Genomic DNA, 27,333 nt, shown 5'->3' with positions numbered 1-27,333 from the left:
TTTCCAATGAGCTTATTCTTTGCATCAAGTGGCCAAAGTATTGGAGCTTCAGCTTCAGCATCAGTCCTTCCAATGAATATTCAGTGTTGATTTCCTTTAGGATTGAGTGGTTTCATCTCCTTTCTGTTGAAAGGACTCTCTGCGACCCCATGAACTGTAGCCTACCAGGCTCCTATGTCCATGGGGATTCTCCAGGCAAGAATACTGAAGTGGGTAGCCATTCCCTTCTCCAGGGGATCTTCCCAACCCAGGGATCGAACCCAGGTCTTCCATGTTACAGGATGATTCCTTACCTGTCTGAGCCACCAGGGAAGTCTCTTCCCTTCTTAGTACCCATAAGTTTGTTCTCTACACCTGTGACTTTATTTCTGCTTTATCATTTTAACTATGGTAGTTAATCTCTACTATTTCTCAGGATGTAATTTAGGAACTTCCTGGTCTGTGATTCAGAGGACCATTTTTGTTAAAACTAGAAAACCAGAGCTTTCAGCTCTGTTTAGTACATAAGCACAGGCACATTCTGTAGTTTACCTGATGGACTCTCGGTTGTGAAAATTTCAACAATTTCCCTGGTTACTTTTCGGCTCCATTCATGTACATTAAAAAAGCAAAACCTACTAAGAATAACTATGCTATGCAAGCAAAATACCCTGACTTGATTTCTCTCTTTTGAAAGAAGTCCAAATAGATAGACACAGTACTTATTTCTAACTAAAACGTGTTCAAATTGCTCAACTCTCTGCTAAGTTATCTCTTTAAAAAGTCACCACTCTTTATTATAACAAATATTATTTAAACTATTTTATTAATTTTTTCCAATTAGTCAAAGACAAATTACTTTCAAGGAAACTTTATGTTTTCTGTAAATGAAGCACATTTCATTTGCATTCTGATGTTCATGAAAGATTAGTAACTGGGTTTCAGCCACTCTTGCGGCCACCTTAAATTATGATAGAACATATAACAGTGAACACACCTCTGTGATGTCCACAGATTTCTAAATACCACTGTTATTATTTATACCTGTTTATATATACTTTTCTTGCAACAAAGAACAAGTTTTTCAAGATGAAGAGCAAGTAAAAGAAAGGGAAAAAAGCAGAAAGCTGCAGCCAAGATCAACTATTTCACATAATTAAAACTTGTAAAGTTAAAATAAATTGTGTTAATACTGGAATCAGGGGAGGGGATGAGTGCTCTTTTTAAACTAAGACAGGATTTAACAATCACAACATTCAAAAAATTAACAGACAAACAAACTAGTTACGCTGAATTTTAAAATAACTGACTAGTGAGTGGAGACTAGGAATGTGGCAAATGGTAAATAGCATCAAAGATATCTTAGAAAATATTTAAATTATCACTTGATACATTGAGTTGAGGACTTTTAGAGTTGCCTTTTTTAATCTTTTTTCCCTAAAATGATAACTATTCAGTATCCTTTCCAGAAGTCATGGTCACAACTTGGTTCATTCATCCAATATTTTTTTTTACTTTCTTTAATTTCTCATTGCTATACCAACTGCAATTCAAGGTTTTCATACCTAAATATCCAAATGGAAATAGCATATGGAAGCCAACAAGAAGGTGCTATTTAGTCATTTCCACATCCTCCAGCCCTGTGGGTTTAGTTTATTTTTTCTTTTAATTCAAGTAAATTATGCTTTTATCATCCAAATAAATTATGTGACCTCACAATATATCTAGGGCCTTCCAGAATGGAGAAAGCAATAGGTAAGGGCTTCCATTATCTACCAGTCTTTGTTCTAAATTCCTTTTTCTTAAATTGAGTTCCAGCCATCCCTAGCTATTTTATCTCCTGGGGCTTCCCAGGTGGCTTACTGGTAAAGAATCTGCCCCGTCAATCCAGGAGACAAAGGTTCGATTCCCAGGTTGGAAGATCCCCTGGAGAAGGAAGTGGCTATCCACTCCAGTATTCTTGCCTGGAAAATCCCATGGACAGAGGTGCCTGGCAGGCTAGAGACCATCAGGTCAGGGAGAGTTGGACATGACTTAAGCTACTGAACAACAATTTTATCTCCTGAAGAGCTGTCCTCTCTCTACCTGCTTCCCCAAACATGGCTATAACTTTCCCATCTTCATTTCCAAACACCACCAATGTTTGGACATTATGCATCATAATTTTATCAAGGCTTTATGGACACTGGAATGTATTTACGATACTCAATGGGATATAAATTCAGATTGAAAGTGGATCATGACCACTCCCAAGGGGGACCTCTTATTTACTTACCATGTGTCTCTCTGAGTCCTGACATATTGCATGATTTAGGTTCCTTTTTCTCACATGTACTGTTCCTGAACTACAGATAATTGCAAACTTTCTAAATTCAATTCTTTAAATTTTTTTTCAGAAAAAAGTAACTTCCTTGTTTGAACCAATCTGCTCCCCAATATATTAACCCCAAAGTTTTCCTCTGTCCCAACAAAAAGAACAATCAAGCTATTTTTCTACAAAATAACTAAAAAAAGTGATAGCCACACTGAGGGAAATTCATTTATCATCTTGGGACAAGGCAGAATCACCTTTTTTTTTTTTTCCACCAAATTTTTTTTTTTTTTATAAATTTATTTATTTTAGTTGGGGGCTAATTACTTTACAATATTGTAATAGTTTTTGCCATACATTGACATGAATCAGCCATGGGTTTACATGTGTTCCCCTTCCTGGACCCCCCACCCACCTCCCTCCCCATCCCATCCCTCTGGGTCATCCCATTGCCCCGGCCCTGAGCCTTTGTCTCATGCATCGAACATGGAATGGTGTTCTGTTTCACATATGATAATATACATGTTTCAATGCTATTCTCCCAGAACGTCCCACCCTCACCTTCTCCCTCAGAGTCCATAAAATTGTTCTATGCATCTGTGTCTCTTATTCTGTCTCGCATATAGGGTTATCGTTACCATCTTTCAAATTCCATATATATGCATTAGTATACTGTATTGGTGTTTTTCTTTCTGGCTTACTTCACTCTGTATAATGGGCTCCAGTTTCATCCATCTCAGTAGAACCGATTCAAATGTATTTTTTTTAATGGCTGAGTAATATTCCATTGTGTATATGTACCACAGCTTCCTTATCCATTCGTCTGCTGATGGACATCTAGGTTGCTTCCATGTCCTGGCTATTGTAAACAGTGCTGCGATGAACATTGGGGTACACGCGTCTCTTTCAATTCTGGTTTCCTCGGTGTATACGCCCAGCAGTGGGATTGCTGGGTCATATGGCAGTTCTATTCCCAGTTTTTTAAGGAATCTCCACACTGTTCTCCATAGTGGCTGTACTAGTTTGCATTCCCACCAACAGTGTAAGAGGGTTCCCTTTTCTCCACACCCTCTCCAGCATTTATTGCTTGTAGACTTTTGGATAGCAGCCATTCTGACTGGTGTGAAAACCACAGCAGGATCCTCCATGACCCACCTCCCAGAATATTGGAAATAAAAGCAAAAATAAACAAATGGGACCTAATTAAAATTAAAAGCTTTTGCACAACAAAGGAAACTATAAGCAAGGTGAAAAGACAGCCTTCAGAATGGGAGAAAATAATAGCAAACGAAGCAACAGACAAACAATTAATCTCAAAAATATACAAGCAACTTCTGCAGCTGAATTCCAGAAAAATAAACGACCCAATCAAAAAATGGGCCAAAGAACTAAACAGACATTTCTCCAAAGAAGACATACAGATGGCTAACAAACACATGAAAAGATGCTCAACATCACTCATTATTAGAGAAATGCAAATCAAAACCACAATGAGGTATCATTTCACACCAGTCAGAATCACCTTTGAAATTAGCAGTGTTTTCTCATATTCCACCATTACTGAAATAAAAGTAATAGAAGAAAGTAACAGCAAAATAGATTACAAAGTAGCAAACTTGAAATCAGGTTTTCTTTGTAAAGTTAGGTGACTTAAGTAAATCTAACCACTCTAACCTTAACTTTTGCATGCATACAATAAATATAGTTTGATGAACCGTTATGTCTACGCTTGACTGTACAAAGGTTAAAAAAAAAACTCTGCCAAAAGAAGCTTGAAGCATAACATTTATATATGTAAAATGGATTATCCTTGATAGTCATCACAGAACCTTTAAACTCTGGCATTCTTGAAAAGAGCATGAAAAGAGTAGAAATATTTAATTCATGCTTTTAATAGCAAGTGGCAGATAAAAACACCCTCAATGATATAATGTCACTCTACTGTTATAGAATGCCATTATTTGAAGACCAAGCATAATGTTCCAAAGAAAAAAGAGAGGTCAAAAGTGACAATGACATAAAAAGATGGAGATAATGTTATGATTTAGTTAATGCTATTACTAAACAGGAAAAAAAAGGGTAGAGAAGATATTTTGGTAATTGTGAGAAAAAAAAAAAAGACCTACTCCAAAAAGACTAGAAATTACTTATGAAAAAAGACTCAAATTTCCTTTATCAGGTTAAGGAAAAAATTGGATTAAAAGGTTGCCATAAATAATATATAATTGCAGCACAGAATCTCCTTGTCATATAACCAACTGCACAGACAGATACTCTTTGATCAAAACTATCTTGTACTCAGGGATTTTTTCTGAGCAAGTATAATGTCTTTGTTCCTCAAGCTATACATTAAGGGGTACAGCAAGGGAACAGTGTTGGTATAAAAGACAGAAGAGATTTTTCCCTCATCCTTGAACCTAGCAGAAGATGGTTTGAGATACACAAATGCACCTGATCCAAAGAACAGAGAAACAGCAATGATGTGGGAAATCCAGGTGCTGAGGGCTTTGGATCTTCCTTCCATGGACTTGATATGGAGGGTGCTGGAAAAGTTGAGACCATAAGAGACAAAGATGGTGAGACTGGGCACAATGATATTGATGCCCACCACAATGAAAAGTACGAGCTCATTGACACGGGTACTTACACAGAAGAGCTGGAGAAGAGGGAGCATATCACAGAAAAAATGGCTGATGGTGTTTGCATCACAGAAAGTCAGTGTCAACATAGAGGGTGAGCCATGGCACCAGAAAATGCCATCAAGTAGGAACCAAGGACAAGGCTGGAACACACTTTAGGGGACATGGCAGCATTATACAAAAGTGGGTTACAGATGGCCACAGAGCAATCATAAGCCATTGATGTCAGCACATAGATTTCAGAAAGAGCAAAAAAAAACACAAAAAGTAAAGTTGGGTCATGCACCCCATGTAAGAAATAATGTTATTCTTTGATATGAAGGTAACCAGCATTTTTGGTGTAAACACAGAAGAATAACAGAGATCTATGAAGGACAAGTTAAAGAGGAAAAAGCACATGGGGGTGTGTAGATGTGAATTCATCCCAATTAAAGTTACCATGCCCAAGTTTCCCAACACAGTGACTGTTATATGTTACTAGGAACAGGAAGAACAAGGGGAGTTGGAGATCTGGTTGGTCCGTTAATCCCAATAGAAGGAATTCAGTCACAAATGAACCATTTCCAGAAGCCATTCTTCTCTAAGAGAATCTGTGGATGAAGGAGAAAGAATTACAAAGATAAAAATTCAACTTTCCCACAACATCTGTTCTCAAAAGAATGTTGCATGCTCTGGCAAGATCTGAGACCTGATCAATGTGGACCATTGCCTGTTTTGTCATTATCATGAAACTGAGTGACATGGGCATTCCCTTCTTAGTCTTTATAAGCTATATGAGCAACAAGTATAAAAACTTAGCCTACATAAAATAAATAAATTTATTAAAAAAAAAAACTTAGCCTATAGCATGAAGCACTTTGCTTCCCTATGCAAACATGACTGCTGTAAAAACTATAGGATTGTGGAGAAGTTTGGACCAGAACAGAGTCATCCTTCTCTCTTTTCATCAATTCTTCTTTCACATGACCCACCTCTTCACCAGTAAAACTGGAGGCAGCAACCCCACCAACCTGGTGACCTCCAACACAGATTAGATCTGGTGGAGGGGGAATCAAGAGGATTTTCTAAACCAAAACTAAGGGACCAGAATCTAGGAGAGATCAACTTACTGCTCCATGTCACAAGTAAAAACCATAAATACAGAAGAGTGAGGTGTTCCTTGATGGAACTGATTGAGATAATGCATTCTCTGAGCGAAATAATGTCTTTCAACTTTCCCGGCACCCTTCCTTTAATGTATTCTTCTACCAGTTTCACTGAATCTCAGGACTACAAAAATGAAAAAGAAAGTCATCTATCTTAGCTTCCTGAACACTCATCACAAAAGGAGGGCATTAATATAAGTGGAATTCAGAAACTCACCTTCCTTAGGCCATCAAACCTTGCTATTTCCTTATCTGGGTTCTTACCCCTATGTCTTGGAAGAGCAACTTCAGTCTCTGAGACTTTCTTTCCTTTGTTTCTAAGAGGATACAGCCTACACTTAATTTCTGATATGCCCCATAAATCTTTCAGAACTACAGCTCATAATTTTTGAGCAAAATTGAGTTTTTGTTATTATCATCTTTGCCACTTGGTAAGCCACAGAAGATTTAACGTGAGTGTAATGATGTCATACACCCAGTTATCCCAGGGAAGAAGCTTGCTCAGACACTTCCTCAGGAAAACATTCTAGGTGTAACAGGGACCTGAGGGGATTTTATTTACAAATATGACCATTATGTGTTTTTCGTCACTTAGGGATTCAAATGTTTACTCAAGTTTTCCCTTCACTACAGGGATTGTTGACTTCCCTGGCAGTCCAGTGGTTAAGACTGAGTTTCCAATGAAGGGGGCTGAGTTCGATCCCTGGTCAGGGAACTAAGATCCCACATGCCACATGGTGCAGACAAAATATATTTTGGGCTTCCCTGGTGGCTCATCTGGTAAAGAAATTGCCTGCAGTGTGGGAGACCTGGGATCAATCCCTGGGTTGGGAAGATCCCCTGGAGAAGGGAACGGCTACCTATTCCAGTATTCTGCCCTGGAGAATTCCACGGACTGTATAGTCCAAGGGGTTGAAAAGAGTCAGACACAACTGAGTGACTTTCACTTTCAGAGAGATTATACATTCCCCAAGGAAAAGCCAAAAATATATTTCTGTTACCTATTCAGCAAGATGACAGAAAAGCAAGCCCTAGAACCATCTACCATCCATGAACACACTAATTCAGAAACATTTCAGGTACAGCTTTCCTTTGTAAGAAATCCAGAGGGTCATTAAAAAGGTCCAGCTTCAAGTAATGTGTGAAACCAGTTATACAGAAACTGTTAGGGAAATTCAGGAAATCCTCTTTTCATAGTACTTATTCTTCAAAAAAACCTTCAAGTTAGGACCAACTCCCCAGTTCTAGCTTCTCCCTGGGGAAGGAAAGGTATATACTATGTGGCCAATGCCCCAACTTTTCTTCGGGCTGTCCAGAAGACAGGCTTCAAGACTCCTGTGTCAGAAAGCATAGGGGAACCAGGATACAGAATTCCGTAGCTATCCTGGGTGAGAGAGAACCACCCAGGGCTGGAAGTCACTATAGCTCCCCCTCACCGGATCAGCACAGAACCAAGTATTGAAAACCCCTCTCTTACAGCTTTTCCCTGGAGAGGAAGGAAGTGTACCACACATCTCAGGACACAGCATGTCTGAGGCCTGTATGTGGACTTGGCTCTGGTCTTGCTTGTTTTGGAGCACTGAAGGGACCAGGCATACATGGAATACCTGGAAGCCTGCTAAGAACAAAGAGAAGAAGCTGAACTAACACAAAGGTTGAGCGGTCCACACTGGCCAGGTTTATCAGTGCTTTCTCCAGCACAAGGCCAGCCCATGAAAATTAGGACAGGTGGGTGTTTTGTGTAACATGCAGACACCAAAGCAGAGAGTCAACAAAGATGAAAACTAGTTGAAATATTTTCCAAAAGAATTTAAGATAAAGCACTCCAAACTGACTTCAATGGAATGGATATGTAAATTACCTGACACAGAATTCAAAAAAGTATCGCGCTTACTGTAATCAGAGAATAATACATAAACAAAGTGAGAATTTCACAAAGATACAGAAAACTTAAAAATACTAAGCAGAAATCATGGAGCTGAAGAATAGAATAGAGAGAACATAGAATGTCACTCAGTCATGTCCAACTCTTTGTGACCCCATTGACTATAGTCCGCCAGGCTCCTCTGTCCGTGGAATGAGGTTTCTCCTTCTCCAGGGTATCTTCCCAACCTAGGGATTGAACCCGAACCTCTTTCACTGCAGGAGGATTCTTTACCGTCTGAGCCACCAGGGAAGTCTAAAGAATACATACATATTTATTTACACGCACACATATTTAGTAGGGCTACCCTAGTGGCTCAGTGGTAAAGAATCCACCTGCAAAGGAAATGTGGGTTCAATCCCTGGGTCAGGAAGATATGCTGGAGAAGAAACTGACAACCCACTCCAGTATCCTTTCCTGGGAAATCCCATGGACAGAGGAGTCTGCTGGGCTGGAGTCCATGGGGTCACAGAAGAATCAGACACAACTTAGTGAATAAACAACATTTAGTAGGGAAAAACAGTATCATTTTTACCTATATAGCAGGGTCCCCTTAGTAGTAAAAGAAAGTACCAGACTCTCTGAAATTTGTCAAACTGCATAGAATAAGAAGTGGTCACAATTCAAAACTCAGAACAATGACCTGTGCTACCACAATTATGGGATATTTTTTGCAAGACAACTCTAAAGAGAGAAATATTGGCAAGATTAAAAGACATTATATGATTCCATTTTGGCTGCTACAATAAAATCTTGGGCTTTCCTGGTGGCTCAGATGTTAAAGTATCTGCCTACAATGCAGGAAACCCAGGTTTGATCCCTGGGTTGAGAAGATCCCCTGGAGAAGGGAATGGCAACCCACTCCAGAATTCTTGCCTGGAGAATCCCATGGGAATTCAGGACAGAGAAGCCTGGCAGGTTCCAGCCCATAGGGTGGCAAAGAGCCAGAGCCAGACATGATTGAGAACTAACACACACACACACACACACACACACACACACACACACACACACACACACGGTAAAATCTACAGATTGGGGGCCTTATAAAAAACCAAAGTTTATTTCTCAAAGTTCTGGACCCAGGGAAGTCCAAAATCAAGGCATTGGAAGATTCAGTGTCTGGTGAGGTCCCTCTACCTGGTTCACAGTCTGCCATTTCTTGCTATATCCTCTCAGGACCAAAGAGAAAGAGACCTCTCTGCCGTCGCTTTTATAAAAATACTGATCCCACCCATTAGAGCTCTATCCTTATGATGTAATCAACTACCACAGTTCTCACCTCCTAAGGCCATCACACTGAGGATTAGGTTTCAACATAGGAATTTCAGGAGGACACAAACATTCAGTCTGTAGTAATCTTCACTCAAAGATTACACATTTTGACATTTTAATTTTAGGTTTCACTTTGAATTTTTTCCTTCATTCTTTTTATCTACAATCTAAGATCTATGTTTAGGATCATTCCAGTATATCACATTAGATTTTGAAAATGCTATACTCACACAATTAGGTAGAATGGGGAAATTCATGATGTAGCATTATGGAAAAGAATCCAAATAAATAGAAAATTATTAATTATGTGAATTGTGATTAGATATCCTGCTAGGAAACTCCAGAAATGTTTGTGATATTAAAAAGAGACACCAGACTGTCTTCACAAGAATCATTTTTAACAACCAAAACTCCCCATTTCAAAGCAAGTAGCCATGATTGAGGGATATTCTTTTAGTCAAATCTTGTCATATTTTGAATTTTTAAACAGACCAAAAGAATAGAAATTCTGGGTGCAAAGGCAATGGATAATTGCATTTCTGGACAACAGAACTTAGAAATGTGTCCTAGTAAATCCCATAATGTTACAGTACATGTATTATTAGAAGAGAAGTGCAGTTATCTGGGGTTTACCCTACTATGCATATCAACAGTCCTATCAATGACTTATAGGAAAAATGTTTTCTCTTAGATTTACTAGTTCATATACATAAATTATCTACATAGTCCAAAACATAACTCTTGGCAAAGGAAAGAAAGAACACTGGGTTTTAGGGGACAGATTTCTTAAAATTTCAAGTATCCTAAAATAAGCTTTTCTTCTGTATCAGAATTACAACCTTGTGTGAAAAAAAATAATGTGTTAATTGTCCCTGTGTATTAAGGAATAGAGTTATGAGGTATGAAACAGTCCCTATCAGTGAAGAGAATTAGTCTCAATTGGAAATTGTTTCAGCAATAATCTAAGTAAACAGCTCCCTCTGATGGGGACTTTTGTCTTAAATAATATTGGAACTAACTTAAAAGAAAAAAAATTGCTCTAAGAAATATACCAAGAGTATAGAAGAGCTTTTCCTCGAAACACACAACCTACCAAAAATGAATCAAATAAAGATCTGTGGCAAGCAAAAGAGTAAAATTAGACGATTATCTTACACCAAACACAAAAATTAATTCAAAATGGATTAAAGAATTAAGTGAAAGACCTGAAACCATAAAATTTCTAGAAGAAAACACAGGTGGTAACCTCCTTAACATTAATCCTAGAAATGTTTTTTAATTAATTAATTTTTAATGAAACCATAGTTGATTTACATTGTTATATTAGTCTCACATTAGTTATATTAACAGCATAGTTATTCATTCATTTAAATTTTTATATTTCATTTATAAGTGAAAAATGCAGAATTCATTTTTCTCTATGACTTATTTCAATAACTTAGCATGTCCACCAATCTTGCAAATAGCAAACTTTTATTTTTTGACTGATTAGTACCTACTACATATATATTCCAAATCTGCTTCATCCCATTCATTTACCAATGGACACTTAGGTCGCTTCCACATCTTGGTAGTTATGAATAATGCTGCTATGAACAATAGGGTTGGAATTAGTGTTTTCATTTTCTTCAGATATACACCCAGAGTAGGAATTGCTGGATCATACAGTGATTCCCTTTGTACTTTTCTGAGGAACCTCCATAATGTTTTGCATAATGACTGTATAAGTTTGCATTCCAACCAGACTCCATGTAGATCTCTCTTTATAGCCTTGGTTGTGAACTGCTGTTCTGCTAGTCCCCCGGCTGATTTCAGCAAGAGTTGCTCTATATGTAGTTGTAGTCTGATATGTTCTTCAGGGAAGGTGAACCCATTGTCTTCCTACTCTGCTATCTTGATCTCCCTTTTTATATTTGTAGTTTCAATTGTTATAGGCAATCTCTGTGCTGAGGGTCAGTCTCAGGCAAAACAAGTTCTTCTCTGGTCTGTTTGAGCCTGCACCTCTTACTGTACATGCATGAAGACTTTCTAATTTTTTGTGTGTATGCTTAAAAGTCCCAGTCTTTAATGTCTGGCTCCCAAAAGACCAAAAAAAAAAAAAATGAAGATGAGAGGGATACAAGGTACTGGTCTTTAAATTCCTTGAAACTCACTTCAGCTGGACTGGGCAGGGGTGGAGGGAGGGGCAAAGCCATGGTGGGGAGATGCACCAATTATGGCTGCTTTCCTCTCTGCACCTCTGATTCAGAAGAGACAATCAACAATCAGGGAACAGACATTGGATATTTGGAGGAAAATGTCCTATTTACCACGTGGCTCTCATAAGCATTCTTGCAAAGTTCAACTGGAACTTATGCAGGTGGGTTAGCCATAGATTTATGTGGGGGCATGGGTAGCTGCACTATAGTGAAAATGACTGAAACCAACCACAATTAACTGTCCAAGTGTCCTGGAAGTTGTGAGGCTTCAATAGACTATACAGCTCCAAAATAGTTATATAAGATATATTCTGGCAGTGCAATTGTTTTTAAGTGGGAAAATATTTGCAGTGCTTCCTATTTGCCATCTTCCCAGGATCCTCTTCCTTCCCCTTTTACATAGCAATCCATTTCCTTTCACAGCTACCCTCCAACTCATCAACCCAGTTACACACGTTTAAACCTAGCATACCCTCTCATATATTCTTACTTGTTCGATATACTCAAATACATTTAGAGGGGCCATGTCCTTGATTTAAAACAAATATTACTTAAAAGAGTATCTGACCTCTTGTTTTTGAAGAGCATTTCTGACCATTTAGAACAACTTCATCGAAAACTCTTCAGTCTTCTATGCTGTAAACGTAATTTATCCAACCATCTCACATAGACAGAGATTTTATATACTTCCAGATTTATCATCAAAAGCAATGACAAAATAAACACCAGTATACATACACCATTTTATGCCAGCACTTTTACTTCAATAACATCCCAGAAGGTTGTCTCTCTGTTATATAAATCAAATATTTTTCTGAAGTGAGTCAGTCAGTCAGTTCAGCCGCTAAGCCTTGTCTGACTCTTTGGAACCCCATGGATGGCAGCACGCCAGGCTTCCCTGTCCATCACCAACTCCCAGAGTTTGCTCAAACTCATGTCCATAGAGTCAGTGATACCATCCAACCATCTCATCCTCTGTGTCCCCTTCTCCTCCTGCCTTCAATCTTTCCCAGCATCAGGGTCTTTTCAAATGAGTCAGTCCTTCACATCAGGTGGCCAAAGTACTGGAGTTTCAGCTTCAGTATCAGGTCCTTCCAATGAATATTCAGGACTGATTTCCTTTAGGATGGCCTGGTTGGATCTCCTTGCCGTCCAAGGGACTCTCAAGAGTCTTCTCCAACACCACAGTTCAAAAGTATCAGTTCTTCAGCACTCAGTTTTCTTTATGGTCCAACTCTCACATCCATACATGACTACTGGAAAAATCATAGCTTTGACTAGACGCACATTTGTCGGCAAAGTAATGTCTCTGCATTTTAATATGCTGTCTAGGTTGGTCACAGCTTTTCTTCCAAGAAGCAAGCATCTTTTAATTTCATGGCTGCAGTCACCATCTGCAGTGATTTTGGAGCCCAAAAAAATAAAGTCTCTCACTGTTTCCAGTGTCTCCCAAATATTTGCCATGAACTGATGGGACCAGATGTCATGATCTTAGCTTTCTGAATGTTAAGGTGTTTTTTGGTTTTTAATTTATATTCAATTGAAGGATAATTGCTTTACAGAATTTTGTTATTTTCTGTCAAACCTCAACATGAATCAGCCATAGGTATATATATATATCCCCTTCCTTCTGAAACTCCCTCCCATCTCCCTCCTCATCCCAACCCTCTAGGTTGATTCAGAGCCCCTGTTTGAGTTTCCTGAGCCAAATTACCATTGGCTATCTATTTTACATATGGTAATGTAAGTTTCCATGTTGCTCTTTTCATACATCTCACCCTCTTCTCCCCTCTCCCCATGTCCATAAGTCTGTTCTCTGTCTGTTTTTCCATTGCTGCCCTGTAAATAAATTCTTCAGTACCATTTTTCTAGATTCTGTATATATGTGTTAGAATGCAATATTTATCTTTCTCTTTCTGATTTACTTCAGTCTGTATAATAGGCTCTAGGTTCATCCACCTCATTAGAACTAACTCAAATGTGTTCCTTTTTATGGCTGAGTAATATTCCATTGTACATCTATACCATACTTCTTTACCCATTCATCGGTCTATGGACATCTAGGTTGCTTCCACGTTCTAGCTATTGTAAACAGTGCTGTAATGAACAATGAGATACATGTATCTTTTTCAACTTTGGTTTCTTCAGGATACACGCCTAGGAGCTGGGTCATAAGGTGGTTTTATTCCTAGTTTTTAAAAGAATCTCCACACCATCTTCCATAGTGGCTGTATCAATTTACATTCCCACCAACAGTACAAGAGCATTCCCATTTCTCCACACCCTCTCCAGCATTTATTGTTTGTAGACTTTTTGATGATGGCCATTCTGCTGGGTAGGATTGGGGGCAGGAGGAGAAGGGGACGACAGAGGATCAGATGGTTGGATGGCATCACTGACTCGATGGACATGGGTTTGGGTAGACTCAGGGAGTTGGTGATGGACAGGGAGGCCTGGCGTGCTGCAATTCATGGGGTCGCAAAGAGTCGGACACAACTGAGCAACTGAACTGAACTGACAGATAACTAATAACATACCATACTGATCTTTGTGTTAATTCCCTGAATATACTATTCTCTAGGACCAGCTACATGACTGCAAATGGCAAGATTTCATTCTTTTTCATGACGAATATAATATATATATTATTGAGCCATTAAATGTATGTGTATGATATATGTATATATATCTATATATAAATATATATGTATAAATATATCTATATCTATCTATATATATAATTAATCTGTTGATGCACATTTAGGAGGCTTCCACATCTTTGCTATTGAAAATAACGCTGTTGTGAACACTGGTCACATGTCTTTTTTCACATTACTGTTTTCATTTTCTTCAGATATATACTGATTGTTGGATCATAAGGCAGTTTTATTTTTATTTTTGTGATGAACCTCTGTACCTTTTTCCAAGGGCTTCCCTGGTGGCTCAGAAGGTAAAGAATCTACCCACAACGCAGGAGACCTGGGTTCAATCCCTGGTTCAAGAAGATCCCCTGGAGAAGGGAATGGCTACCCAAACCAGAATTCTTGCCTGGAGAATCCCAGAGACAGTGGAGCCTGGCTGGCTACTGTCCATGATGTCGCAAAAAGTCGGACACGACTGAAGCAGCTTAGCATATAAGCATATTAGGTCCATATATGTTTCTGAACATTATATTCTCTTCTTGCACTGATCCTTTTAATGTCCTTCTTTGTCTTTTACTATTGACTTTTTTGTAATGACTACTTTGTCTGATATAGGTATTGAATTCCCTGATTTCTTTTTTTCCTCTTGACTTGAGTATCTTTTACTATCCCTCATTTTAGTCTGTGTGTCTCTTTAGATCCGAAGTGAATCTCTTGTGGGCAGAGATGGCTATTTTTTTGTTTGTTTATTTTGGTTTTTTTAATCCATTTAGCCACCCGATGTCTTCCTATTGGAGCATTTAGTCTACTGACACTTAAATATGTATCTACTTACTATATTTATTTTTTTATTTGTTTTCTGGATGTTTCTGAATGTCTTCTCTGCTCTTCCTCTATTGGTCTCTTCCATTGTGGTTTGATGATTTCTGTAGTGTTATGTTTGTGCTTCTTTCTCTCTAGTTTTTATAATATCTACTGCGGGTTGTTTTTTATGATTACCACCAGTTTCATATATGTTGACCTATGTCTATAGCCACTCATTTTAAATTGCTAGTGATTTAAGTTCAAACAAATTCTAGTATATTTACATTTTTACTTGCTTCCCCTACATTTTGTGTTTTAGATGTTGTACTTTACATTTTCATGTCTATCCCATTTGTTGCAGTTATTATTGAATTTATAATTTTCACCTTTTTATGGAGGTTGATATCTATCTACAATTATTATATAAGTCTCAGGTGTACAACAGAGTGATTCAAATTTTAAAAGTTATATTTATTTTATATTTATTATACAACATTGGTTATAGTCCCTGTGTGTACAGGATATTCTTATAGCTTATTTACCTTATACATAGTAGCTGTATCTCTTAGTCCCCTACCCTTTTCTTGCCCCTCCCTCTTCTAATTCCTCATCGGTAACCATTAGTTTGTTTGCTGTATCTGTAAGTCTGATTCATTTTTATATTTACTAGTTTGTTGTATTTTTTAGATTCAGATATAAATGATATTATGTAGTGTTTGTCTTTCTCAGTGACTTATTTCATTTAGTATAATATCCTCCAAGTCCATTCATTTATTGCTAATGGCAAAACTTCATTCATTTTAGCAGCCGAGCAGCATCCCATTGTGTGTATTTACCACATCTTTATCCATTTGGCCCTTGCTGGACATTTAGGTTTCTTCCATATCTTGGCATGATTTTACATTTTTCATGTTTAACCACTATATTAGCTTAACGTGGTGAATTCACAGCCTTTGCTATGTATTTGCCTTTACCAATAGAATTTTCCTTTCCTCTAATTTCTTACTCTTCTTGTAGTCTTTTTCAACAAAGAAGACTTTTTAACATCTCTTCTATAGTTTGTTTAGTATTGGTGAACTGTTTTGCCATTTGCTGTTGGAGATGCTTTTTATTTTTACTTCAATTCTGAGTGATAGACTTGGCTTGGAAGAGTATCCTAGGTTGCAGGGTTTTTTGGTTTGTTTTTGTTTTTCCCTTCAGCACTTTAAATATTGTGCTACTCCCTTCTGCCCTGAAGAAGTCCTCCAGAAAAATCAACTTATAATAGATTTATGTGGGTTACCTCAAATGAGATTCTTTGTTTTCCTATTGCTGCCTTTAAAATTCTATTTTGATCTTTAACTTTTGCCATTTTAATTATGATATGCTATAGTGTATTTAACTTTGGGTTCATCTTGTTTGAGATTCTCCACAATTCCCAAACCTGGAGAGCTGTTTCTTTCAAGTGTTTAGCCAAAATTTCATTAAATACATCTTTTACATTTTCTCTTTATTCCTGCTGCTTCCACTAGAACATGAATGTTAATAAGCTTGATGTTGTCACAGAGGTCCATTAAACTACTCATATTTTTTTAAATTTTTTGTTCTATTTTGCTATTCTCATTGTGTGATTTCCATTATTCTGTCACCCATATCACTTAAGCATTCTTCTTTATCACTAAAATGCTGCTAATTCCTGCTAGTGTATTTTTCACTGCAGTTATTGTATACTTGAGCTATAACTGTTTTTTTCTAGTTTCTTGTTAAAATACTCATGGCGTTCATCTATTATATCCCCCAGTTTCATTAGCATTCTTACTAATATCGTTTTGAATTCTTTATCAGGTAAATTAGTTATCTACTTTTCATTAGGGTTTTAATCAGGATTTTACTTGTTCTCATTCTCTGGTCTGAAACAAATTCTTGTAACTTTTGATTTTTCTTAACTTTTTCTGTCTCTCTGACATTAGGAAAAGCAATTACATATTTCAGTCTTGAAAGTGGTTTCTTGTATGGGAGTGCCCCTATGAAGTCTGTGTATGTCCAAAGGCTTTGGTGGGAGAACTGGATCTGAAGTGAGCATGGATCATATCTTTCCCTAGGGTGTGATGGCAGCCACTGCATTGGGATGTAGGGCTGGAGTTGGTGGGACCAGAGCCACAGCCAGGTGTGAGCAAGGGCTTCCCAGTTCTCAATGGCTTTTACCAACTTATCAGGGGTAGGCATGTGGCCTGAGGAGCTGGAATAAGAGCCTTGAGAAAGTGGGTTTCTCCTGTATGTGATGGCAGTTTCTGAATTATTCTAGGCCATGATCAAGGTATGAGAGATTGGGGCTGCACTTCTGGGCTGGTTTTTCTTTTTCCATAGTGTGCTAAAGAATTCCTCGGTGGCTCAGTGGTAGAAGAAAAAAAAAATCACTAGGGCAGGAGACCCAGGTTTGACTCCTGGGTCAGGAAGGTCCTCTGAAGCAGGAAATGGCAACCCACTCTGGTATTCTTGCCTGGGAAATCCCATGAACAGAGGAGCCTTGTGGCTCCTGATGAGTCCATGGGGTCACAAAAGAGTCAGACACGACTTAACAACTAAATATCAACAACCTCGCTTCAGTTAGTGGCTGGGTAGCAGTGGAGGGGTTGGTGCCACAGCAAAGAGCTGACCCTGCCCCCTCCCAAAATTGACAAGGATGTGCACTCTGGTGACACTGTTCTCTTCCCTGGACCCAACTTCACTCCTCCTGGAGTGACTGCAGAGACATATGAGTTGACAGTGGCTCAGTTGCAGCCTCAGTGTCCAAGTCACCTCCCATCCTCCAAGTGTGCACACTTTTGTTAGCAATGGAATCCTCCCCTTGAGTGGGCAGCAACCACAGGAGCATGAGAGGCTGGGGCAGGAGCTCACTTAGAGCTGGGAAAGAGGGGATGCTGGGGTGGTCCTGCCAGCTGTATGGAATCCCAGGCAGTTTTCTATCTGAGGCCTCCATGCTTTGACTGGGAGTGAGCAGGTCTGGCACATGCTCTTCAAGAGCAGGGTCTCAGTTACTTGCAGTACTCAGGTAAATCTCCGCTGGTTTTCAAGCCAGAAAGGGGGTTTATTTCCTGTTGTTAAACCCCAGGGCAGGTGTGCCTAAACTCTGACCCCCAATTCTTGCTCCTCCAGGAGTATTTCGCAGCCTGTGATATCCCCTTCCTCTTCTCTGTCCCAGGCGAGAAGTATAGGTCCCAACCATATCATTTCTCTCCTTGGCAGACTCCATACAGATCATTCTTTACAACCTTGGTTGTAGAACAGCTGTTCTGCTCTTGCCCACGTGGATTTCAGCAAGAGTTTCTCTATATGTAGTGGTAATGTGATGTGTTCCTAAGGAGGGGTGAGCTTAGCATACTACCAACCTGCCATCTAGAACTCCCCCCTCATTTTTGTAGTTTAGATTGTTATAGGCAATCTCCGTGCAGAGGATCAGGCTCAGGAGAAAATTTAAATTCTTTTCTGGTCTTTGAGCATGTGTCATTCCAAGTACACGCACGGGGACTATCTCATTATCTCTATATAGGCTTCTTGCTTTTTAAAAGTCCTATCTTTAATGTCTGGCTCATGAAAGACCAAAAAGAGAAAATAATGATGACAGGGCAAAAGTGTACTGCCCTTTAAATTCCCTGGAAGTCACTTCAGCTGGATTAGGAGCAGCTTGTAGCCACGGTGGAGAGGTGCACCAACAGCAGCTGCTCCCCCTGTGTCTGCACATCTGATTCAGAAGCAACAATTAGTAATCAGAGTACAGACACTGGATATCAGAGGGGAAAGGTCCTACTTTCCCAACTTAGGTTCCATAAGCTCTATGGAAGCTTCTCCTGGACATTTGCATGCCTGACATCATGGAGAAAATATTTAAATTATTCCTTGACACATCACACTGAGGATTTTTAAGGTAGCATTTTTGCCTCTAGAAAAAGTAAAAAAAAGTAACATCTTTTCCAGTAAAGACAGCGCAAAAATTTGTATATTCACAAAATATTTCCTTCAAGATGTCATTATACTGTCAGCTGCACTTGGAGGTTTAGTAATTTAAAATCTGTATGGAAGTACTAGGGGCTTCCCTGGTGGCTGAGACAGTAAAGAATTCACCTACAATGCAGGTTTGATCCCTGGGTCGGGAAGATCCTCTGCAGAAGGGAGTCACAACCCACTCCGGTATTCTTGCCTGGAGAATCCCATGGAGAGAGGATTCTGGTGGGCTATAGTCCATGAAGTTACAAAGAGTCAGACATGACTGAGCGACTAAGCACATACAAGGAAATATTAATAGAAATGAAGGTCCACAAGAACAAAAATTATTTAGTTGTTCCAGGTTCTCCAGCTCTGTTGGTTTAACTGACAAAAATCAAATAACTTAAATTTGTGTCCTAGCCAATGAAACACCATGACCATCACAATATTTCTAGGGTCCTATAAAAAGGTAGGATCTTTCATTACCCATCGATTTACTCTCTAAATTTCTTCTTCCTAACTTGAGTTTCAAATGCCCTTAGTTATTTTATCACATCTAGCTACCCTCTTTCTCCCTTGTTCCAAATGTGACCATAGCATTTTCACCATCATTTCCCAATGCACTACTACTTTACAGTCATGCACATTACAACTTTATCAAAGATTTATTGACCGTGAAATACACATACAGTTCTGTGGAGAAGGACAGAATTTCAGAATAAAATTTGTTTCCTAAATCTCATGACCACTTCCACAAACAACCTCTTATTTGTTGGCTGTGCATTGCTTAAGTATGTCTTAATGACATGATTCTGGATACCTTTTTCAACCATGTCCTTTCCTTTTAATTAAAAAAAAAAAATAACTTTCAAACACTCCAAATTCAGTTCTCTTAATTTTTCAGAATAAGTAACTCCCTATTTGAATCAATCATCTCGACAATATACTAGTCCAAAAGGCATTCCTTTCCCACTCAAAGAAAACCATGAAACACTTTGCCTAAACTAAAAAACAACAAAAGCAACACATAGCATGAAGGAAATTCATATATCCCCCTTGAAAAAATAACAGTAAATCTTCAAATTAAAAATAGTTTCTCATAGTATAGTCTTAATGAAACAAATAGAATAGAGCAAAGTGAATGTAAGTACAAAAGTCATAGACTTGAAATTAGAAGGCTAACTGTTAAGTCTAGATTTTTTTATGAAGCTGTGAATTTAAATCATTAACCATCTGAACTTCATTTTACCATTATGAAATAAATATATTTATATGATCAGACATGTAATAGTTTCACAGTAAAAAGTAAAAAGATAACACTTGCCAAAAGCTAGATGCAAATATTTAGAGATGCAAACTGAATTATAATCTAAGCCTTTATAGAAACTTCAACCTCTGGCATTTAAAGCAGACACAGTCTTCTCAGTTAGAAAATGGAAAGACAGGAGTGAAACAGTATCTAATTTATGCTTCTGACAGCAAGAGGAAGATAAGCACAACTCCAATAGAATAACGTTACAATAGTGCTGTCTAGTTCACTTTGATCACTGATCTCTTATTATATCAGAGGTATCTCAAATTTGATCACTTGGAGACCATTTTATTTTTCTAGTAAAAATTAAAAGTTGGAAATGACAATAAAAAATAACAGAGATACTACATATCTCTTTTAAAGTTATTACTAAACAGTAAAAGAAAAAAAAAATGTGAAAAAAGATAGTATGCAAATAGGGAAAAAGAAATCCCAGACTAAAAAACTGGAAATGTAGTATGGAGAAAACTCTCAAATTTTCTTAATCATGTTAAGAGAAAAAATATATAGGAATAAGGCTGAAACTAAAAGCAATTAATCACACAGATTCTCCTTGTCCTGTAACTATATGCACAGACATTATTTCTGATCAAAACTTCCCCATCCTCAAGGTTTTTCTCAGAGCAAACTTAACATCATTGTTCCTCAAGCTGTAAATTAAAGGATTCATCATGGGAACCACATTGGTATAAAAGACAGAGGATATTTTCCCATCATCCAAAGACACAGAAGATGGTTTGAGATACATAAATGCACTTGATCCAAAGAACAGAGAAACAGCAATGATGTGGGAACTGCAAGTTCTGAAGGCTTTGGACCTGCCCTGTGTGGACTTGATGTGGAAGATGTTGGTGAGGATGAGACCATAAGAGACAAAGATGGTGAGACTGGGCACAATGATGTTGATGCCTCCCACAATGAACACTTCCAGTTCAATGATGTGGGTACTTGTGCATGAGAGCTGGAGCAGAGGGTGGATGTCACACAAATAATGGTTGATGGTGTTTGCATCACAGAAGGTCAGTCTCAGCATGCATGTAATAAGGGTCGTGGCATCCAAAACTGCCATCAAGTAGGAACCAAACATAAGGCTGGAACACACTTTAGGGGACATGGCAATGTTATAAAATAATGGATTACAGATGGCCGAATAGCGATCATAGGCCATTGATGTAAGCACGTAACATTCAGAAATACCAAAAAAACTGAAAAAGTAAAGCTGAGTCATGCACCCCATGTAAGAAATAATCTTCTTCTTTGATGTGATGTTAATCAGCATTTTGGGTGTAAACACAGAAGAATAACAGAGATCTACGAAGGACAAGTTAAAGAGGAAAAAATACATAGGGGTGTGTAGGTGTGAACTTAGCCCAATAAGGATGATCAAGCTCAAATTTCCCATCACAGTGACCACATACATTACTAGAAACAGGAAGAAGAGGGGGAGCTGGAGATCTGGTTGGTCTGTTAATCCCATCAAAATAAACTGAGTTTTGAAAGAGCCATTCCCCAGAGCCATTCTTCCCTAAGGGAATCTGAGAGAATAGGAGAAAAGAGTCACATAGAGGAAAAACACGGTTTTGCATAACATTTCCTATATAAGATAAAGTGTATGTGCTGGGATGACTATGAGTAGCCTATCCTGAACTCATGGAACTTCCTTATCATTATCATGGAAATGAGTTTCAGGAACTTTCCCTTATAAACCCTTTTTAAACTAAATAGCAAAAAGCATTAAAATTTAGCCTATGGAGTGAAGGGAACTGCATATGCAAAGATAAGTATTGGAAAAAACCGAAGGATTATGAAAAAGAATTTTGAATGAGAACAGAATTTTTATTGCCTCTTCTCACAATTTCTTCATTCACTTGACCTTCCCCTCACCAGTAAATTTAGAGGCAGTAATCCCCAAAGCCTAGTGCTCACCTGCAATGCAGATAAGACTTTACAGGGTAGGAACCAAGAAGATTATCTCTACATTAAAAAAAAAAAAGGCGGTGGTGGGCGGAGGGGACCACAGTCTAAGAGAGGTTAAGTTAATTCACCATGTCACAAAGTAAAACTTATAAATCTAGAAGAATGAATGTTCCATCCATGGAGAGGGAACTTACTGAGAAACTGCATCACCTGTGTCCTTTAGTAATTCTAACACTCCCTGCTCTCTCTTCAAACAGATTTCCCTGCAAGATTCAGCTGAATCTCAGGACAGCAAAAACAGGAAATGAACTGTCATATCATAGGTCCTCATTCTCCATCTCCAACAAAGGAAACATGAATATAAATGGAATTTAGAAACTCACCCTCTTTTACGCCAGAATATCCCCAGGGTTTCTTCTTATTTTTTTTAATCCCCTTGGTCCTTGAAGGGTAATTTCAGGTTCTGAGGCTTTGATTTCTGTGATTCTAACAAAATGTCACCTGTAATTAATTTCTGATATGCCCTCAAAAGCTTTCCTGAACTACAGATCATAATCTTGATTATGACTTTGAGTCCTCTCAAACTGCAAAAAGCAATAAACAGCCTCTACTATTGTCATTTTAGCCACACAGTAAGCCATAAAAGATTTAATGAGTGTAATGGTATAAAGCACTCAGTTATAGATGGCAGCAGCTTGTTCAGTCTCTTCTCCAGGGAACAGTTTCCACATGTAATAGGAACTAAAGGGATTGTATTTAAAATCTGTCTTTTAGTTCCTTATAGACTCAATCTTTTACTCACATTTTCCCCTCACTGTAGAGATTTTCATCATCCAAGGAAGAGCCAAAATTAACTCCCAATCCCCATCAAAAAGATGGCAGAACAGGAAACGCTAGAATCTCCTTCTCTGCATGAACATATGCACTCAAAAGCAATTTATGTACAGATTCCCTTTGTAAGAAATTCAAAACTTGGTTAAGAGGATCCTGCACACAGTTCAAGTATGATACCAGTCATGTTGAATCTATCAAAAAAATTCAAGATGCATCTTGCCATATAGCTATGGTGGTTCAGAACCATGTGACTGGGACAAAATCACCAGTTCCCAGATTCTCCCTAGGAAGAGAAAGAGGTGCACAATACATCCAAAGCCCCAGCTTTCCTAGGGGCCATCCACAAAATTGACTTCTGTATAGCCTGTGTCAGAAAACTGAAGGGACATGGGATATGACAGACTTTAGCTACCTGAGGTGAGAGAGAAGAGAGATAACAGTTTGGTCTAGAATTCACTATAAAGCCTCCCTCTGGCTTAACACAGCTAGCAGTAGAAAACATTTTTCCTACAGCTTCTCCTTGGTGAAGGAAAAGGTACACTTTGCTCAGCTGGAGGCTGCCTGAGGAATAGATTCTAGTCTCCTTTGTTTTAGGAGCCTGATGGGACCCTGACATTCTCCAGATACCTGCTGCTGCTGCTGCTGCTAAGTCGCTTCAGTCGTGTCCGACTCTTAGCGACCCCATGGACTGTAGCCTACCAGGCTCCTCCGTCCGTGGGATTTTCCAGGCAAGAGTACTGGAGTAGGGTGCCATTGCCTTCTCCGCCAGATACCTAGGAGGTTCTAAAAACAAAGCAAGTGGATTGTACTATCACCAGATTGAGAGGCCCACTTTTTCTAGACAGGCTTATTAATGTAGGTCTTCTCCAGCACAAGGCCAGCTCACAAAGAGTAAAATATGCTGCTAGTTTGCCTATGTGCACATGACGAACACAGAAAGTCAAGGAAAACCGAAGGGAAGTTCAATTAACCACCCTCCGCGTTTACAAGAAAGTGACACTACAAAGTGGCCCTAATTAAATTAAGATATATGATTTACCTGACAAAGAGTTCATTTAATTGTCATAAAGATGCTCACTCTAGTCTCCTGTAATCCTGGAGATCCAGGTTCGATACCTGAGTCGGGAAGATCCTCTGGAGAAGGAAATGGCAACCCACTCCACTGTTCTGGCCTGGAGAATCCCATGGACAGAGGAGCCTGGCGGGCTACAGTCCATCAGGTCACAAGAATCAGACATGACTTAGTGACTAAACCACCACCTAGTCACAGAACAATACGTGAACAAAGTGAGAATTTCAGCTTTAAAGAGTAACACACAGAAATAATGAACCAAAAAACACAATAATTCACTGAAAAATTCACTAGATGGTCAAAGCAGCAGATTAAATAAAGGAAAGGATTGTAGAGTTTGAAAAAAAAAGGGGGGGGACATTTGAAATAATTTAGTAAATGGAGCAAGAAGAAAAAAAACAAAAAATATTGCCAAAAGTCTAAGGAATTTTTGAGAAGTATCACATGGACTATATAGGCACTACAGAGATCCTAGAACAAAAATATGAGAAATGATCTAAAATATTTCTCAAAGAAAAACTGACTGAAAAGCCCCAAAATCCGTCAAAGGAAATGGACATCCAGAACCAGGAAACAATAAGGATATCAAATACAATAATTCCAAAGAAATCCACAGCAAGACACATTATAATCAAGTTACCAGAAGTCAGACAGAACTTTTTCCTGAAATATAGTTGATTTACAACATTATATTAATTTCAGGTATACAAACATAATGATTCAATATTTTTATAGATTATACTCCATTTGAAGCTGCTATAAAACATTGGCTACATTCTTCACTTGTATAATATATCCTGGTTTTTTATTCATTTTATACATACTGGTCTGTATCTCTTTAATCACCTGCTCCTCCATTGACACTCACTGCTTTCCTCTCCCCACCAGTATCAATACTTTGGGCTCTGTCAGTGAGATTGTTTCTGTTTATTCATTTTTTCTTTTATTTTTTATATTCCACATTTAAGTCATAACATACAGTATTAATCTTTCTTTGTCTTATTTCACTAAATACAATATTCTCTAGGACCAATCAAATATTTGCAAATGGCAGAATTCCATTCTTTTTAATGGCTGGGTAATATATTGTACCTGGGATTCCCAGGTGGTGCTAGTGGTAAAGGACCCGCCTTTCAATGCAGGAGACATAAGAGACGTGGGTTCAATCCCTAGATTGGGAAGATCCCTTGGAGCAGGGCATGGCAACCCACTCCAATATTCTTGCCTGGAGAATCCCATGAACTGGAGCCAAGCAGGCTACAGTTCATAGGGTTGCAAAGAGTCAGACATGACTGAAGCAACTTTGCACATACACATGCAATATACTGAACATATGACTGAACATTAAATATGTATATTATATATTTTTAATCTATTTAATCTTTGCTACTGAAAATAATTTTGCTATGAACACTGGGTGGCATTAATCTTTTCTGACTACTCTTTTCACTTTTTTCAGATATATATCCAATTGTTGGGTCATATGGTAGTTTCATTTTTACTTTACTGAGGAACTTCTGTACTTTTTTCCATAGTGGTTTCACCTTTATATTCCCTCCAGCAGTGTACAGGGGGGTTTCTTTTTCTCCACATTCTCACAACATTTGATATTCGTGGGGGTTTTTTGATGACTGTCATTCTAACAAGTATGAAGTAATATCTCATTGTTCTGAGTTGCATTTCTCTAATAACTAATGATGGTTGAGCATCTTCTCGTGTATCTGTTGTTACTATGTATCTTCTTTGGAAAACTGTCTATTCAGTTCTTTTGTCCATTTTTTTATTGGATTGTTTGGGTTTTTTTGATACTGAGTTGTACGAGCTGTTTATATATTCTGGATATTAACTTCTTTTGGTTATATCATTTTCAAATTTATCTCCTATTCAGTAGATTGCTTTTTAATTTTGTTGATTATCTTTATGGTGAAAAAGCTTTTAACTTTATTTAGATTCCATTCATTCATTTTTGCTTTCATTTCTTTTGCCTTAGGAGACCGATTTTAAAAACAAGGTTTATGCAGAAAGAGATTTCCCTGTGTTATCTAGGAGTTTTACAGTTTTAGATCTTACACTTAGGTCTTTAATAATTCTGAGTTTATCTTTGTATGTAGTGTGAGGAAATGTTCATATCTCATTGTTTTATATGCAGCTGTCCACTTTTCCCAGAACAACTTACTGAAAAGACTGTCTTATCTTCACTGTATATTTTTATCTCTTTTGTCATAGGTTAAACGGTCAAAGAGATGTGGGTTTATTTCTGAATTATCTATTCTGTTCCACTTATCTATGTGTTTGTTTTTTGTGCCTGGACCATGCTGTTTTGATTGCTGTAGCTTTGTAGTATAATCTGAAGTCTGGGCATGTGATACATCCAACTTTGTTATTTTTTTCTCAATACTGCTTTGGTTAATTGGGGTCTCCTGTGATTCCATATAAATTTTAGGATTATGAGTTCTACTTTTGTTGGAAATGCCATGATTATTTTCTTAGGAATTGCATTAAAACTGTAGATTGCTACAGACTTTTAACAATACTGAGTTTTCCAATTCATAAACACAGAATATCTTTCCATTTAATTGTGTCACTTTAAATTTTCTCCATCAATGTTTTAAAATTTTCAGAGTATAGGTTTTTTACCTCTTTGACTAAGTAAGTTTATTCTTAAATATCTTATTCTTTTTGATGCATTGTTAAATAGGATTGCATTCTTGCTGTTTCTTCCTGATAGTTCATTATTACTGTACAGAAAAATAACAAATTTCAGTATATCAATCTTGTATCCTTCAACTTTACTGAATTCCTTTATTAGTTCTAATAGTTTTTTTGGTGGAGACACTAGGTTTTTTATTATATAGTATTATGTCATCTGCAAACAGGTACATTGTTACTTCTTCCCTTCCAATTTGGATGATTTTATTTCTTTTTATTGTATGATTGCTGTGGCTAGAACCTCCAATACTATGTAAAATAGAAGCAGTGAGAGCAGCCATTCATGTCTTGTTCCTGACTTTAAAGGAAAGTCTTTCAGCTTTTCATTGTTGAGTATGATGGTATCTGTGGGTTTGTCATACATGGCCTTTATTAAGTTATAGTTTCTCTATAAAACATTAATAAGAAATTTTATCATGATTGGATATTAAATTTCTTCAACATTTTTTGCATCTATGTAGATATCATTTGATTTTTATTCTTTCTTTTCTTAATGTAGTACATCCCATTAACTGATTTCTGGATATTGAATCATCCTTGAAGTCCTGGAACTAATCACACTTGGTCATGATTTATGATCCATCACTTAAATTTAGTTTAAGAATACTT

At 37.8% G+C, this 27,333-nt stretch overlaps 2 protein-coding genes across 3 annotated transcripts in view; both read right to left on the bottom strand.

The window, feature by feature from the left end:
- Nucleotides 1–27,333, bottom strand: part of LOC145523899 (olfactory receptor 8D2-like) — a 147,202-nt gene that overhangs the window by 59,619 nt on the left and 60,250 nt on the right. The window lies entirely within an intron of this gene.
- On the bottom strand, nt 20,782–21,711 carry LOC145523135 (olfactory receptor 8B3-like). Its single transcript, XM_081532908.1, has one exon. The coding sequence runs from the start codon at nt 21,709–21,711 to the stop codon at nt 20,782–20,784; it is 930 nt and encodes a 309-aa protein (XP_081389034.1).

The sequence above is a fragment of the Giraffa tippelskirchi genome, chromosome 10 (genome assembly GCF_054371585.1).
Source record: "Giraffa tippelskirchi isolate mGirTip1 chromosome 10, T2T-mGirTip1v1.2.pri, whole genome shotgun sequence".
Classification (NCBI taxonomy): domain Eukaryota; kingdom Metazoa; phylum Chordata; class Mammalia; order Artiodactyla; family Giraffidae; genus Giraffa; species Giraffa tippelskirchi.
This window is presented reverse-complemented; position numbering and strand designations above follow the sequence as displayed.